Consider the following 19,275-nt stretch of genomic DNA (forward strand, 5'->3'; position numbering starts at 1 on the left):
GGCTTTAAAAGCGAACAGCATGGATTCTGACCAGACTGCGCGGGTGCGCAGGCTGGTCTCGATCCATGCTGGTCGCAAACCCACTATGTTGATTTTCTCATGGCACGGCTCATTTTTATTATTTGGTGCCTAAATATATAGGTGAGCAATACTTCACTTTTTCAGTTCTAATCAATAGGCAATACTTTAGTGCAAAGGTTAAAATCCCACCTGTAGCACCAATTCAACTATGTTTTATTTTGTTCATTTTACTGAAATATAAGAAACTATCAATCCTTAAATTGGTAAGTTGACTAAAGAGTATAAAAAATTGCCCAGCTGATACCAAAACCATGAAATTTATTTGCTTATCACAGGAGCGTGACAGACAGGACAGTAATATGATAGTTTGCGGTCCATTATTAAGCATATTAAGCTGAAATGAGCTTTGGCACGCACATTTTTTGCTATTGTTAGTCTGTTTACAAATGATTAACTCACACTGCCGCACAGCATCGCGTGTCGGTGTTAATTTCCTTTTCAAGTAATTTGCATTGATTTCCTATGTGCTCTACATATAAACAAGCAAAATAATAAAGAAAAAACATTAATTCAGTCTCCGTCCCATCTGCTAGTCTACATATCGAGGGCTGAGCGCGAAACTATTGTATCTTGCTCTTTATCTATATACACTTACAATAGTTTCGCGCTCAGCCCACGATATGTGTATGCATCACATAAATCATAGAAACTAACCACGATATTTAAACTTGTGTTGTACTGTTTCTAACCTGCACTTGTGCCTCACATCCACCTTGTAAAGTTTCACTTGCACGACGATGCTGCAGAGTGGGCCAAGAAGAGTTAATAACGGACACTGAGCCTTATCATCAGCTGGATTTTAAGCATAGGCATCAACATGACCTACAACGAGGTTCTATGCCAGACTGTAACTGTGCGGAACTACTTTGTTTTTACATGTTTTGCTGTACAGCAAGTTTTCACAACAGGGAATGCCACGTACCAAAATCGCACCCTCCACAAAACAATACCCACAGCATGTAGAAGTGCACACCACTCACAAACACGGGACAAAACAAACAAAGGAACACAGTGGAGACTGAGCAGTTCCGCAGTAGATTTTCACAGGAAAATGCTGAAATGATTTATAACTGTAAAATATTCGCTCTTACCAGAGTTTACAAAAACAACTAACACTTACACAGGGCCGAAGACCTAGGCTGGTGGAGAACTTTTCCTTCGGTGCAATAATATTCGGTTTTCAAAGCACTCAACAGAAAAAAAAAAACATCGGGCCAATGTATTTCTACATACTGAATATATAATGTACACAGCTAATAGCTCTTGTCGAGCCGTGGCAAAAGTCGGAGCATGGTTATGTATAGTACTAATACAGACTATGCTCGAGCTGTTGCTATCGGACAATAGCAACAGTTGGGACATGGTTAACTAGAGTACATGTACTGATATATACAAAGCTCTGGCTGTTGTTATCAAACCACAACAAGAGTCGGTGCATGGTTATAAAAATTACTCGTGTATACCAAGTTTGAGCTGTTGCTACAGAAGCATTACAACAGTCAGAGCATGGTTATCTAAAGTACTTATATATATACTATGCTGCAGAAGTTATTACCGAACCATTACAAAAGACGGAGCATGGTTATCTATAGTACTCATATATACCATGCTCCAGCTATTGTTACCGAACCATAACAACAGCCACAACATGGTTATATGTAACACTGATGCTCGATATATACAATGCTCTATACCATGTCCCAGCTGTTGCTACTGAAGCATTACAACTGTTGGGGCACGGTTAACTATAGTAATGATATATAACATGCCCCAGCTGTTGTTACCTAACCAGGACAACAGTCGGAGCATGGTTATGTAAAGTTGTTGTCATGTATACCATGCTCCAGATGTTGCTACTGAACCGTAACAATAGTTTGGGCATGGTTTACTATAAGTCGAATATATGCCATGCTCTAGATGTTTGTACCGAACCCTCACTACAGTTGGGACATGGATAACTATAGTACTGATATATGAAATGCTCCAACTAGTGTTAATGGTCCACAACAACATCCAGAACATGGTTATCTGTAATACTGATATATACCATGCTCTACCAACCCATGACAACAGTTGGGGCATGAATAACTATAGTAGTGATATATACCATGCTACAGCTGGTGTTAACGGACCAAAAGAATAGACAGAGAATGGTTATCTATAGAATTCATATATATACCATGCTGTAACTGTTCTTACCGAGCCATGACAATAGTAGGAGCATTGAACAATAGCAACATTTGGGACATGGTTAACTAGAGTACAGGTACTACAGTATACAAAGCTCTAGCTGTTGTTATCAAACCACGACAAAAGGGAGTAGGTGCATGGTTATTTATATTACTCATGTATACCATGTTCCAGTTGCTACTGAAGCATTACAAATGTTGGGGCATGGTTAACTATAGTACTGATATATACCATGCTCCAGCTGACGTTACAGAAACACGACAACGGTTGGAGCTTGGTGAACTATCGTAATGATATATACCATGCCCCAGCTGTTGTTACCTATCCAGGACAACAGTCGGAGCATGATTATGTAACGTTCTTCATGTATACCATACTCCAGCTGTTGCTACTGAACCGTAACAATAGTTTGGCATGGTTTACTATAATTCGGATATATGCCATGCTCTAGCTGTGGGTACCGAACCATTACTACAGTTTGTGCATGGATAACTATAGTACTGATATATAAAATGTTCTAGCTAGTGTACCGAATAAAGACAACAGTTGGGACACGGTGAAATATAGTATTGATATATACAATGCTGCAGATGTTGTTACCGAACCACAACAATAGTTTGGGCAAGGTGAACTATAGTATTAATATATATCATACCCCGGTTGTCGTTACCGAACCAGGACAACGGTCGAAGCATGGTTATGTATAGTTGTCATATATATCATGCAAAAGCTGTTCCTACCGAACCATAAAAGAGTTGGGGCATGGTTAAATATAGTACTGATATATTCTATGCTCTAGATGTTGTTACCGAACCAGTCGGAACATGTTTATCTATAATACTCATATATATCATGTTCCAGTTGTTGCTACTGAAACATTACAACAGTTACTGCATGGTTTATTATAGTACTGATTTATACCATACCCCAGCTGATGTTATCGAATCAGTACAACAGTCGGAACAAAAAAGTTATGAATGGTTCTCATATATTCCATGCTCCAGCTGTTGCTACCGCACCATTAATACAATTGTGGCATGTATAACTATTAGACTGTTGTATACCATGCTCCAGCTGTTGGTATCAAACCACGATAACAGTCAGAACATGGTTATTCAAAGTACTCATATACACAATGCGCCAGATATTGCTACCGAACCATCACTACATTTGGGACACGGTTAAGAATAGTATTGATATATACTATGCTCCAGCTGTTGTTACCGAACCACGACAACAGTCGGAGAATGATTATCTATAGTACCAATATATACCATGATCCAGCTGTTGATACCGTACCATAACTTCAGTTAGGGAATGTATAACTATTGTACTGTTATACGTTGGGGCACAGTGAACTGAAATATTGATATATACCATGCTAAAGCACTTGTACCAAACCCCGACAAAGTTGGATCATGGTTATCTATAATACTTATATACACCATGTTCCAGCTGTTGCTTCTGAAGCATTACAACAGTTAGTGCATGGTTAACTATAGTACTGATATGTACCATGCTCCAGCTGTACTTACCGAACCGCGACAACAGGTCAAAAATGGTTATCTATAGTACTCATATATCATGTTCTAGCTGTTGAAACCGCACGATAACTACAGTTGATGCATTGATAGTTATAGCACTATTATATACCATGTTCCAGCTGTTAGAACCCAACCACGACAATAATCAGAGCATGGTTATCCAAAGTACTCATATATACTATACTATGTGCCAGCTGGGGCACGGTGGACTATGAATTTGATACATACCATGTTCTAGCTGCTGTTGCCGAACCATTACTACAGTTTGGCAATGGATATCTATTGCTTTGGTATATACCATTCCCCAGCTTGTTTTACGGAACTTTGACAGTCAGAACATGGTTATATATAGTACCTATATAAACCATGTTCCAGTTGCAATAGCAACAGTTGGGACAATGTTAACTATAGTAAATGTACTGCTATATACAAAGCTCTAGCTGTTGTAACCTTACCACGGCAAGAGCCGGTGCATGGTTATCTACAGTACTCATATACACCATGTTCCAGCTGTTGCTACTGAAGCATTACAACAGCTGGGGCATGGTAAACTATATTACTGATATGTACCATGCTCCACTTGGTGTTTCGGAAATACAATAACGGCTGGGGCATAGTGAACTATAGTTTTGATATATACCAGGCCTCAGCTTTTGTTACACACCAGTCAGATCATGGTTTTGTATAGTTTATATATATATAATGCTCCAGCTGTTGCTACACAACCATTACTACAGTTGGGACATGGATAACTATAGTACTGATATATACCACGCTTCAAACCAAACCAGGACAACAGTCAGAGCCTGGTTATATATAGTACTCGTATATACCACGCTCAAGCTGTTGCTGCCATGCTCTAGACGTTGTTACCTAACCATTACTATAGTTGGGGCATAGATAACTATAGTATGATATTAACTTAAGGACTAATATATTCCATGCTCTCGATGTTGTTACCGAACCATGACAGCAGTTGGAGCATCGCTATCTACAATAGATGCTACTTATATATACCATGTTCCAGCTGTTGCTACCGAACTATTCGTACAGTTGGAGCATGGATAACTATAGTACTGATATATACTATGCAAAACTGTAGCTACTGAACAATTATAAAGTTTGGACATCGATATAACTGATATATATATAATGTATGATGTATACATGATGGTTTTTTTACAGTTTACAATTTTTTAATCATGGCAATGCCCATAAGGGCATCTGACAACAATTATAACAATTACAAGTCATAGTAACAAAATCAGAATGACATGTAAAACATGACAAATAGTTGCTGAAGTAACTGATATTGTGGAGGATGAGAACTAACCATTTATCTGAAAACAGACGTAATTTTCTTACAGAAGACAGCCAGTTTTAACAAAGTATTCTAATTGCTGCTGTTCATAAGGTTCGAAAATTTGAGAGCATTTGGATATTTATATAATAATATTCATCTACATATTTCTTTCTATCAAGATTGAAGTATTTGCAATTAAAAAGATAATGAAATTCATCTTCTAATAAGTTACTATTACACAGATGGCAAGTTCTTTGTTCTCTTGCAATGTTTTCAAATCTACATTTTTCTATTGGCAACAGATGATTCATGCATTTGAATTTACAAAGTGAAATGCTAAGGTCTAAGGGTAAAAGCTTGAAATATTTTTCAAATACAAATTAGTGTTTATATATTTTATAATTTAAACATTTGCTTGAGTTATAAACAGAAAAGTTCCAATTCTATATAAACTGATCTTTAATTCTGGTGTTAAAACATTTTTGAAGGAGTTAAGAGCATAAATTTTCTGATCTATCCAATAATTAGATATACCAAGAGAATCCAAACTATCTCTTACATAACATAACCAGTTAAATAAATTTCTTATTTTGAGTTTGAACGGAAGCTGGCTAGTTACTTAAAAATAGATATTTTTCTGGGAACCTGTGTACGCTATTTTTAGATGGGCTATTTTTACACATCATTTGCACATGCGCATAACAATACCATGCGCGGCCTGTTGTCGTTATCCCTCTCCCCGGTGAATGAATGAATTCCGGGCGGGATTTCGACATCCCGGCGGAATCCCAGTGAATTCCACTGGGATCCCGCATGGATTTTATTTATCTACTCTTTTAGATTAAGGGCATACTAGAATCGAACTAATTTATACCAAAACCGTATTTTAACACTATACACTCGGGTGGTAATACGTCGTACAAATAATTATCAGCCCAACGTATAACCACCCACCGTGCATAAATAAGTGTTAAAACACTCTTGCTATAAATTATTTCTTAAGTAAACTATAACTAATTAATCATAAGTTAAAATTTATAAATAATAGAAATAAATGCCCCTTCGTGGTTTCCGTACCGGCCTGATAAAGCGCTGAGTGTATTTGTCTACTCGCACTTATTCCCCTTGTAAGTTCAATTTCCACATTCCTCTTAAAATTATTACTACGCCTAGGTCCAAGCGCTCATTCGAAGCAAGAAATAAAATCAGCAACAAACAAACAAAAAATATATTAATGCATTAAGCATCAATCTATCCATTTATAAACTGGGTGCAATTAATGTTTAGACTTGACTTGCAAATTCCGCACATTCGCGTAATTATTGCTTAATGTGAATGGAGGCATGAACTTAAACATTAACTGGATGATTTTTATCTTTGCTTGCCTGCCTGATGAAGGCTTCCTCTGACGGGACTTGTTTTCACCTGCAAACTGTAAGCCACAACGTAAACCTAGAATATGGAACACATTTGCCATAGAGAATATTCGCTTATCCGGGGATCGAACTTTAAGCGGGCATTAACAAGAATACAAATCACATAAAAAGATTTCACGGGAAAGAGGTTTTGCCGGCTTGTATATAAATACGACTGGTCAGTCTCACATGTAACCCACTCTTAAGGGAAGTTATATACTGTTGAATATATTGTTTATTCTTTAATGTTTTGTTACATATTGAAATTGCGTGTGTTCGTAATTGCTACAAGTAAAAGTTCTCACAATGTCAGACTGCCTTAGTCCATTTCACAGCCGCCTGTACTCGAAAACTGAACTTGGGTACTGTGAAATCATTAATATTCGTGGGGGACTAATTTTCGTGGATTTCGTGGTTGAGTCAATCCACGAAATTTAATCCCAACGAACAAGTAAAATTCCCATTCATTTTATGTTCAAAAGTTGAAATCCACGAATTTATATCCCCACGAAACTGCCGTTTTGACCAAAACCACGAAATTTCATGCCCACGAAATTAAATGATTTTACAGTATCTCCGCATCTTAAAAAAGACTTGAAGCAAATGTTTTTTCAACACTAAATGTTACAAATCGAGTTTTAAAAGCTGTTCAACCTGCTCATGATCAATCAGAGTTACTAGCATCTTATTTGGATATCTTTAATTCACAATTTGAATGTTTTCAAGTAAAATTTCAATCACATATTACTGTTGGAGATGAAATTTTATCATTTTGTATAATAAAACAGTATAATTTACATGACTTTAATACCATCGTAACTCTTCTTTTTTATTAGGTTGATTATTCATTGTGTTCATATATTTGATGTGATCATGAAAATATTTCATCCATTAAAATTCATGCATCCCATTTCTTCCATCCTATTCTTTTTATAGATGGTAATGACAATGCTTACTTTATTGGGGATAAGATACAATAGGGTTATTATAACAGTAGCTCGATCTGGGATGCTGTATTCGGCTCGAGTGGATTTTTGCCAGATCGGATTTTACGAGGCGCGCAAGCGCCGAGTGTGATCCGACCTTGCAAAATCCATGAGAGCCGAATACAAAATCCCAGATCTAGCTACGGTTATAATGACTCTTTTATTATATACCTCTAGCTTTTTGTTTGTTGTTTGGTTATTGAACGAACTTCAATGTTTATCGATATTAAAATGGAACTAAGTGAACTTTTTATGTGCGCTATTTATAGAACTGTGTCAGGCCATGCATATTAATGAAAGTAGTCCGGCAGCATACAATACGGAAGGTACAATACGGAATTTAAAATGTAAAATACGGATTTTTTTCTGGTTGGTCATATTTACTTGTGAAATACAATCCAAATTTTCGACAGAATGTATATAGGTATATAATAACGGGATAGATATGGGGAGAAACGAACATGTCTAATTTGTCTTATGAACGGTAGATACGTGGTATTGCCCCTTGATGAAAGAAGTGGCTTACTGTACATATATATTTTGATAAATAAATGAAATTATATTTTAGAGAAGTTGGCATTTCGTACATGCAGATATACAAAAGAAAATTAAGTATTACAGAGCTTGGACTTTCATACTTGTTGAGGTACAGAAGGAAATTAGATACTAAAGAGGTTAGAATTTCAAAAATGTAGAGTTACACGTACATGTAAGGTTTCATTTTATATAATAATTACAGTATTTGCGTTTAAGGGGTAATAATTTGAACATTACATCCTTTATATTATTAACCTTGTACATTCGAAATACTAAAACCTAAATTTTATATTTTAGACATGTAGACTCACGTGTAGCTGGCAGCTCGATTTCTTTATGGATAAGTGTCAGCTTGTTGTAAAATGTAGGGTTTTTATTACACATTTGTCTACAAATCACAACCATTCCAACTTTCAGACTATGCTTATCGCTACCGGGAGTTATATATATATATATAATGGTACATGGAGTGCAAAGTATTGCGACACACTTGGCAGATTACAAATCATAGTGATGCTAATTTTGAACGGTGTTATTCTGTTATATGCCATTCCGTGGATTCAAGGTAAGTTTTAAAGTATACTTACTTCTTGCTCTTTTCCCTCAGAATAATTGTTTGCAAACTCAAATATTTTTGTTACACATGTAAAATATATATTTTTCGGTTATAATAAAATTTATTAAATAGGTTTGCGATAATGATTTTAATAGCGTTTAGAAATAGCTTTTGCATTAGAAAAGGCATTTTGTCTGAAACTTTACATCTTTTCATTCATTCAAATAACTAATTTACAAACTAAAAGCATCGTTTTAGGTTTATCAATATTTAGCTGTTTTCCTAACCTGGCATACTTAATGTAAGGTTAGTGGAATATTGAAGTGTGCACTTGTTTTCTTATAGTCTAAGCATTACTCTGTCTGTTTTCATTAAGCATGCCAGTAAGATATAAGAAGATATAAGATACAAAAAAGCATCGATTCTGCAGTAATTAACCCTTACCCTGCTAAATTTCTACAATGAACTTGTCCATTTTCCAATCTGGTAGGGTTTCATTAACTGTTATAAAAGGGGTGCTTACCAAAAAGATACTGACTGAATAGCGAAAAGTGCAGATCATAATCAGACTGCACGTATGTGCAGGCTGATCATGATCTACACTGGGCGCAAAGGCAGAACCATTTGTGTCCAGCATAGTAAAGGTTAAAGGACCCACTATTACACCTCTGTATCCCTGTAACGGTTTAAATTTATCTAAGACATGTACTTATCGAGGCAGCAGTCAATTTCTTTTATCTTGAAAACTTTGTATTCTTGTAAAATTCAGTAGCAATCCATTTTAACGTAAAGATATTAGCAAGAACTAAACATCTAATGGAAAAACGGCATTGTCATCTACTTTATGTATATACGTAAATAACTGATGACTTTAAAGTGACTGGAAGTCTAATTTAATTTCTCAGCAAAATGACTATTAAGAATTATTCTATACGTCTTTTAAGTTTAAATGCAAAATCTTATGTATAGAAGTTAGTTTGCAAACTATCAGTTTATATGATGATATTTAGCATAAAAAGACTTTTACTGCTTTTTATACCATAAATATTCAACCCCTTTTATATAAGTTTTGAACTAAACCTGAACAGAGTGATTTTAAGTTTAATATACTTGTATCGACAAACCAATCTGCTCACTGGCACCAGAACAGAAAGAAAATGCCTCTGTACATGTTATACCCTACCCCTAGGTATTCTATAAGAACCATGGTCATGAACGGGAAAATATACTAACCCATTTCAATTTCGCATTTCATACCTAAAACGCGCAGTTCGGTAGATGTGTACTATGATGTTGAACAAGAGGTAATTTATCTTTCATTGTGTACCGGTCACATTTTTTTTTAATATTTCCTATTCATCCCCACTTTTATTATATTTAACTGGCATATCCTAGTAGGTTGTCCCCCTTGAAAATTATCCGATGATCAATATCGGTTTACCTAGTGATGTCACTTTGAGCAATAGATTATATAGGAGATTTATTTTGATTAATAATTAATGATTAATTTTAAATATATATTTAAGTTTGTGAATATTTTAACACATATGACAGTATACATCAATTTCTCCTCTTCCATTTCATGTGAAAATATTTATTCTAACTGAACATCTTCTGGCTTCCAATTTTGTTTTAAAAGTATCACCATCGCTTATATTGAACATATAATGAAAATCACTAAACTTTTCAATTTCTTTTTTTTTAGAGGCAAGTTAACTATATTTTCCAAACCATGACAACTTATTAACACATATGTAGGTGTTCTTGACTTTATAAACAATACAATGGTATATTTATAATTGTAATAGGGTAAAAGCTTCTTGCTTCCATTTAACGTCAAAGTGTATCAAGAAATAAAAAGCTTGCGGATTTCTTAAAGTTTTGATGTAACTTAAACCGTGCTAATCTATAGAACTGCATATACCAACAACTGACGTACGATTCAAAATAGTCTTTTGAAATAATAACGTTCATAATTGTCATTAGTCCTTGCGTGTGTCAGTGCTATACACTGGGCACGTTAAAGAACCAGGCTGTCAATTCGCAACGAGTTAGGCTAAGTTAGCCGGACAAGCCTGTATCTGATTTCTGATCTCTCTGTCATGGGGGCTTTGTCTCACTCTGTCCCTCTGGTCAGATCGCTCTGTGTCTGTACTAGTAGAGGATGAATTATGCGCCCTGAGTGGCTGCATTTGAACTATGTAAAGCGCCTTTGAACGTGAAATTGATCATGAAAAGGGCGCTATATAAATCTGGTATAATAATATAATAATAATAATAGTCAAAAAATAGAAAAAAAAATGAACAGAACAGAATAGAACAGAGCTTTGATTGTTTTACCAAACCGTTTATGAGAACAATGTTAATCAACATAAATTACATTATTTCCGACTGAAAGCTAAATATCTTTGGAATATTGAAACATTCGACGATAGGAGAAAAACTATGTGAAAGAATAGTTTTCTTATGAAATAGTGTAATTTGCAAGTTAGGCGCTCATTGAATGCTGGTGAGAGGGGGAGAGAATGTACACATTTATTTAAACAAAAGACACAGCATGTGCATAGAAAGGGTGACATTAACAGACGCGTAATATCATGTCTATTTTAGAAATGAAATCCAAGCTTGAAAAAAAACAACAACAAAAAAAAACACATTTATTATAGCATGCTTTCCATGAGTTTGCACGGTAGGATTAACTCTTTAGTACGACCTACATTTTTTGTCACGGTTTTGTTCGTGGAAAGCATGCAAAATAGCCACCTTTACAGCTAAAGACTTTAGTTTACACGATAAATTTGATTTCATGATTGAATTGTATAGTATGTACAAACACATATCTGAATGGCATATTTGATTTATGTATATCATTGATTATACAAGTAACTTTGACACTATAAATAAATAGACAGGGTGAATCAGAGCTATTTTTAAAAAGAATGAGTTTGGATCTCAATGATACACATACACCAATGCTGATAAGAAAAATCAGAAACTTGATTCATAATTAAATTCTTTCCTTGATTTCTATGGAAAACCTAGGATGAAGGCCAGCAATTAAAACATGTGTTTGCGTGTTTTAGTACCATGTATGCTTTTTTTTAAGTTTGTTAAGTTGCTCGGGGAGTTTTGTTTTGCCATTGCCTGTCAAATACAGTATTGCTTAGTTTATTACTTTATTTTATCATGTTTTAAAGACCCACCACGACCTAGTGACCTACTTTTTTCACTCACTCGCAAACTTATTCAGTCAATCTCTTTTCAGCATAATTTCAAAAATATAGATGAATAACTCTCTTACACTGTAGAAACAAAATGTGATTGAAATTTCACTAAATACACTGATTTCTGTACATATTGCTACAGTTATTCAATAAAATATTAAGACATTACACACATTGTCTTGGCCTAAAATATGTCACTGTCAATTTGTAACTAGATATTTGTTATTTCTCCTTTTTTTCATGCAAAGCATATATAATTACCATCATGGAAACACAAAAGAATACAATCGGAGCTTAAGTCTTTACTTAATAGTTGAAAAACTGTATTTGTAACTAGATATTTGTTATTTCTCCTTTTGCTTTAGGTAATACACGGAAATTAAGCTCGCATGTTACTCCATAGAAAACAACAAAACATGTAGCCAGTTTTTGATCTAGATTATGTTGTTTTATAGATTTATATAGAAATTGCTGACACCGCTCAAAGTAGAAAAATCCAATCGAAGGTTTAACTTTTAACGAGCCACGTTTTTCACGTGCTGAATTAAGCGTTGTAAATATATCCGACACGGCTTATTCTTTTGTGTTTCCATGATGGTAATTATACATGCTTTGCTACATGGCAACACGAATTTCGCAATATCATAAGCTAACATAATGTTGATTTTTTTTTTACAGAAATGTTTTATATCTTTACAAGAATAATATTTTAGATCAATGCAAAATCCATGACAAAGAATCATTGACTTGGGTAATGAATGACACGACTTTAGCTAATGTAATGGAGACAATCCAATTTGAAGGGAATTGCTTTAACACAGTCAATAATTAAGGGAGAGAATTCTTTCAAATTCTCGTTAAAAGCTGACCATGTTGAGAGGAACAACGCGTAGTTCAAAGTTTTTCAACGTTACACAAACAAAACCTCGTTGAACTTCCCTAGTGAACTTCCGGTCTAGATTACAAAACCATTCTGATTGGCTGATGTGAAAATGTATGTCAGTCGTTGTTTAACTACACGTGTACGCAAAAACAGTTCGTTTTTGTAAACATCATGTGTGTAAACATTAAAGATTGCGTTTTGTAACCTAAACTCCGACTTCCATATTTTAGTGTTTATAATATAAGAAAAACGTGAGCTCAAGCCAAAACAAAACATAATCAAACGTTAGAAAGGTCATTTTGTATGTAGAGAAATTTTGCTTTGAAAACGTATAAACACGTATGACCTAGTTATCGAACTGTATGTGTATATGCCGCATAAATGTGCAATATTAATTAAGTAAACAGTACAGATGTATACAAATGTATGACTTTAAATTCAAAATCAAAGAACTGAAAGTAAGTAGGTAATTGTATCTGCGTGAGACAATTAGTCGAATTTCTACTATTATCACCTTTTGACCAAGTGTCATAGTATTTAATAATTAATATTTATTTCGACCATTTGTCGCATTAAAGGCTTCGACGAACTGTCGCAGTAGGCCTAATGTCATAATCGGAAAACTGTCTTATTCGACCAATTGTCTTTCGACGAGTTGTCGTGCACCGAGACCGGATGTACATTAGGTAAGTTCACGCAAGTTTTTTTTTCTGTAACGTGTACGAAAGCATAAAATATGCAATATGAAATATTGAGACAAAGTGACTGGTACATGATGTAAGATAAATTACCGCTTGTTCAATATGCTGGGTACCCATTCACCGAACTGCGCGTTTAAGGTGAGAAATATACGATTGAAATGGGTTAGTGCACTTTCCCGTTCATGACCATGGTTCTTATAGAATACCTAGGGGTAGGGTATAACATGTAAAGAGACATTTTCTTTCTGTTCTGGTGCCAGTGAAATTGCTTATAAATTTTTAACATTTAAATGATAAAGCAAAATGTCTTATGTGAATCATAAAGTTAACATTGTGTAAAATAAAGTATAAAACAATTAATTATAGACCAATATTTCCAAGAAATATGCCTCGAACACACTTTACTCGTCGTTACAAATAACAATCGAAATGAAAATATATGACTGTTAGTAAGCTTCAGGTTTGTATATTATCACCAAGTCGGCGCATACGTATCACAGCAACTGAACCGGCATATTAGACTTATTTACATTACTTTGCCACTGTAACTAGGGGTTCTTCTAAAATAATTTCAATGCGATATTAAACATGGTTAATTCTGATTTCATGATTTTTAAAATCCTTTTCAAATTATCTGTATTGGGCTTTTTGATGTAGCGTATGCACATTACGTTCCACAAAGATACTTTTTTCTGATTTTAGATAAGAATAATGCATTATTTATTTGTTACAATTTTTAAACCTACCGGTTTAAATTATGTCAAAGAGACTTGCCATGTAAGGTCATTATAGCCTGGTTTATTACTTTTTACTTTGTAGCTGACATAGAAATTGTCTCACTGGAGGACATAAATGACGACCATGAGAAGCGTAATTTGTATAGGGGGTTGCCGGCGACCTTGGAATTCAATTTAAAGCGAGACAGCGGTAATAACTTGAAATTACGGCTGGAAGAGAATAAACGTCTAAATAAAAATGCACCGGTTTACAGAACAGTGATAGAGGAGGGGGAACATCGGGTCGTCAAACTTGAAACAAAGCGTATAGTGGTAAGAGCCTCAGTAATTGTGTATGTGTTATCTAAACGTGTATGTCATTATGTGTTGAATACATTTTAGAGGGACCACTCTACACATATGCTTTGTCATCTAACCTTGTATTATTAGCTGGTCTTGTCACATCGCCTGCTACCTTGTCTTGCCACTTTGTCATGTAACCTTTTATTAATAGCTTGTCTTGTCACATTGTCATGTTGCATTGTATATTGTTACATTCTTGTCACATTGTCTTGTTACCTACTCTTGTTAATTTGTCACATTGCCTGTTACCTTGTCTTGGCAATTTGTCATGTAACCTTGTATTGTTCCCTTTTTCTTGTCACATTGTATTGTTACCTACTCTTGTTACTTTGTCACATTGCCTGTTACCTTGTCTTGCCACTTTGTCATGTAACCTTGTATTATTAGCTTGTCTTGTCACATTGCCAGTTACCTTGTCTTGCCACTTTGTCATGTAACCTTGTATAATTAGCTTGTCTTGTCATGTTGCCTCGTTAGAGATGCCGAGTATGTTTGAAGAAATTGCTGCCAAAGTTAAGTCTCTTTTCGCTACAAATATGGACAAATCAGATCAGGTATTACAGTATTGCATATTCCATAAAGTTATCTTGATGTGGCAGGTGGGTCAATGTACTTTTTATATACATAACTTAAAATATATCGTATGACGCTTATAGTCACATGCTTTATTGACTTAACTTTATTTGCAAACTGAATATTTTTCAACCACCTGTATGTTTTCTTGTATCATGGTATAGTCTTGTGTGTTTTAGTCTTTATTTTATTTCTTTGTTTCCTTCCATATGTGTTTTAATAATGTATAGTTTCGGTTTCTCTTTCATAATGTTTTGATGATGTTTATTTGCAATGGGCCTTTTTCATATGTTTTGCGTAATGTTTGTTGGCGATGGTCTCTCATATAATGTGTTTAATAATGTTTGTTGGAGATGGTCTCTCACAAAATGTGTTTAATAATGTTTGTTGGCGATGGTCTCTCACATAATGTGTTTAATAATGTTTGTTGGCGATGGTCTTTAAACATAATGTGTTTAATAATGTTTGTTGGAGATGGTCCCTCATATAATGTGTTTAATAATGTTTGTTGGAGATGGTCCCTCATATAATGTGTTTAATAATGTTTGTTGGAGATGGTCACTCATATAATGTGTTTAATAATGTTTGTTGGAGATGGTCACTCATATAATGTGTTTAATAATGTTTGTTGGCGATGGTCTCCCATATAATGCGTTTAATAATGTTTGTTGGAGATGGTCTCCCATATAATGCGTTTAATAATGTTTGTTGGCGATGGTCTCCCATATAATGCGTTTAATAATGTTTGTTGGCGATGGTCTCCCATATAATGCGTTTAATAATGATTGTTGGAGATGGTCTCCCATATAATGCGTTTAATAATGTTTGTTGGCGATGGTCTCCCATATAATGCGTTTAATAATGTTTGTTGGAGATGGTCTCTCATATAATGTGTTTAATAATGTTTGTTGGAGATGGTCACTTTCATACTGTGTTTTAATAAAGAATGTTTCCGGTGCTCCCTTTCATAATATGTGTTATTACTGTATGTTTGCGATGGTCCCTTTCATAATGCCTTTTTAATAATGTTGTTTTCATTGAACCTTGCTGACAGATGTTTCTAGTACATTTTTTTTTTAGAAAAAGAACGAAAATATCTTATTGCCATCTTGGAAACATTTGAAATAATGAATAACGATTCTCTAAATCTTGCATAAAAAATTGCAATTTACGAAACATCCTGTATCAGATTTGACGGATCAAACAAAAGTTGATTCTCTACACTGCGATTGTTAACCTTTTATTCGGGGACAAGGGATTATAATGAGGCAATTTTCAATATTCAGAACATAAAACTAGATGTTAATTTGTTGCTTATTTGTAGGGAGTTGGCAATATTGAAGAAACAGCATCACACAACACTAGAAATCTCCAGAATGCACAAGGTAACCATTTATCTTAATACCAGTATAGTATGGTGTCCTTTATAGCGACCACATATTTATATTATTACTCACCATTAAAACACATTACAAAATATTTACATGGGGTTATCAATCAAATTATGTCATTCTTCCAAGTGAGGATATTGTTTGATACCAATCGCCTCGCTGCTATTTATATCAAGATACACACTAATGACAGCACCTCTGTCTTGCGTTGGCTTGGATGAACAAAATGAAAAAGTTTATTTTCTACCGCAACCAAAGGTATCACCAGTGCAGGATTGATTTTGTTAAATGGATTTTTAGTGTTTTCGGCCCTTCTAGACGGGTCGTTGGTACGATAGGAATTTGTTGGAAAAAACCCCAATGAAATTTGTTTGTTTGTTTTGGGTTTAACGCCGTTTTTCAACAGTATTTCAGTCATGTGCCGGCGGGCAGTTAACCTAGCCAGTGTTCATGGATTCTGTACCAGTACAAACCTGTTCTCCGCAAGTAACTGCCAACTTCCCCACATGAATCAAAGGTGGAGGACTAATGATTTCAGACACAATGTCGTTTATCAAATAGTCACGGAGAACATACGCCCCGCACGAGGATCGAACTCGCGACCCCACGATCCGTAGACCAACGCTCTACCTACTGAGCTAAGCGGGCGGGTTAAACAATGAAATAGACCTATCCCATGGTATTGCAATATATAATAGAAAAAATGGAAACTCCACAGGCCGCTCAACACGACAAAAATGAAAGTGTTGTAGGCTCGATTTGAATGAGACTGTTCATGGACGGCAGTGGAAATGCATGCTACCGTTCACGCCCTCTAGTCCCGGGTTGAGCAGAACTCAACATTTACACATGTTACAAGTAAAAAAAAAACAATTTAGAGACGTCCGCAAGTGCGTTCATACGGCGGTGCACATGGAACCTTTAATGATAAACTGGTGTTTAATTCCATGAAAAGCGGCTTATGGTCCCAAGTTAGAATAATTAGTTTGCCCTAAACGAGAAAACAATGGGTAGAGCTAAACAAACAGGAATTTAGAAAGATAATCTGAGGTTGCGGAGCCTGCATATCACAGAAACTGCAAAATAAAAAAAAAACAGGCACCATGTCAAACGAGTATTTATACAATTCCCAAAACTATGAAAGCGTGACTATTGGAATCACTCAAGCCGAAATGTTCAAGCTGGAATATTAAACGGTACCAATAACACAACATAAAACTCGTGCTGAACAATATGAAAAGATCGAAACTGAATGTACGAGGAGAATTCTTAAGCAACCCGAAGAGTATCGCAAAAATAATTCAAAGTTCTTTTTGAAAACAATGTGTTGTTTAATATTTTTTTTTGTGAACATAATTGCTAACAAACAGTTTTTTGCTTCTTCCTCTTTCCAGGGACAGGCGACGAAGATCCCTATCTCAATGACTATTTACTTCCTCCAGGTACAATATAGTTTTCTTTTTGTTTGCAGTTTTATAGATTTTGGTTAGATAATGGCAGACAGCAAACCAGTGTGATGATTGCTGGTGCTAAAGAACACATCCAACGTTTTACTCCTATCAAAATTATGTTTTTACTATTAACAGCGTTTATTTCTCATTTATTTCTTTAAGTTCTTTGTTTCACCATCATTAAGCCATGATCTAGATTGGAATCCCTAAAATAATATTACCTATTCATTCCGAATGATAGTATCTGGAATAAGTAAAATCCCATGTATATATATATAAAATAGCTTGTTTAACTTCTAGCAAGGTTATTATTTGCATATACCTTAGCACCGGAAGTATAGCGCATAAACTTTTGTAAATGACATTCTGGAGAACTTCTACCAAAGCATATAAACTTTGATAAGACTTTAATTAAGTTAAGGGGCTTTCAAAGTTCAGCATTTTGATGTAGGAAATTGTTTAGGTCTTACAGTGTACATGTTGAATCCAGAGCAACGCATATTTCATTTCCGTTATCTCACATTATTTAAACACGAACAAAAATGAGAAAAAACACAGTAAATTCTCTTTTCGTACGGTCCTATTTCTCGATTAATTGGAACAATATCATAATTACATTGCATGGGATTTGACCGAAGTAAATGGGGCTATATTATAATTATATTATACCTTGATTTGAGAAACTTTGAACTGAAATGTTTCAGATACGCCTCCGTGGGAAAATCAACGATCAGTAGGAACAGGAAAGACCCATCTTAAACGGAATTTAGGTAAATTGTCAAAAGAATGATGTTAAATAAGAAAGAACTAATATCAGTATCTTCAAGTTTCGTCTTTTTTCGCATTACGTGTTTCACTGAAATTTAAGTCTCTGCATTATATGTGTTACCGATGATTACGCTTTATATTATGATATCGACCGAGTACGAGGTCGTTCTGTTTTAGAAATGAATGCCCATGGGCTACATGTGCGTTTGCACAAGGTGTTACATAAAAGCTTGGTTGCAGGTCATTCCAACACAGAAAGGGCGGTGTAGCTGTTCGATGTATTGAACATTTCACAATTTTAAATCATTTATAAAGAGCACTGGTCTTCTATGTTTTACAGAGGCATTAAAGTCGTGCTGAACAATCTGAAAAGATCGAAATTTAACGGCTCTGACTGAATGTACGAGGAGACTTCTTACGAAACCCGAAGAGGCTCGCAAGCTTAATTCAAAGTTCTTTTAGTAAACAATTTGTTGTTTGAATTACTTTTTGTGAACATAATTGCTAGCAAACTTCACTTTTTTGCTTCTTCCTCTTTGCAGAGAAAAGCGACGACGATCCCTATCTCAATGACTATTTACTCCCTCCAGGTA

At 35.0% G+C, this 19,275-nt stretch overlaps 2 protein-coding genes across 37 annotated transcripts in view; one reads left to right on the forward strand and one right to left on the reverse strand.

Annotated features, from left to right (window-relative positions):
* Positions 1–19,275, reverse strand: part of LOC123535799 (uncharacterized) — a 401,923-nt gene that overhangs the window by 108,657 nt on the left and 273,991 nt on the right. The gene's annotated exons all lie outside the window — the stretch shown is intronic.
* The window catches only part of LOC123536539 (cell surface glycoprotein 1-like), a 353,687-nt gene continuing 342,897 nt past the window's right edge, over positions 8,486–19,275 (forward strand). For 28 of the 36 annotated variants that reach the window (XM_053527913.1, XM_053527916.1, XM_053527929.1 and 25 more), the window contains exons 1-6: positions 8,486–8,621; positions 14,240–14,469; positions 16,397–16,457; positions 17,858–17,905; positions 18,619–18,684; positions 19,225–19,272. In XM_053527913.1, the coding sequence (XP_053383888.1) occupies positions 8,570–8,621; positions 14,240–14,469; positions 16,397–16,457; positions 17,858–17,905; positions 18,619–18,684; positions 19,225–19,272 (505 nt within the window). In that variant the 5' untranslated portion in view covers positions 8,486–8,569. The remainder of the gene's footprint in view (positions 8,622–14,239; positions 14,470–16,396; positions 16,458–17,857; positions 17,906–18,618; positions 18,685–19,224; positions 19,273–19,275) is intronic. The other 8 variants (XM_053527927.1, XM_053527943.1, XM_053527942.1 and 5 more) reach the window with 2 other exon arrangements.

The sequence above is a fragment of the Mercenaria mercenaria genome, chromosome 17 (genome assembly GCF_021730395.1).
Source record: "Mercenaria mercenaria strain notata chromosome 17, MADL_Memer_1, whole genome shotgun sequence".
NCBI classification, from domain to species: Eukaryota; Metazoa; Mollusca; class Bivalvia; order Venerida; family Veneridae; genus Mercenaria; species Mercenaria mercenaria.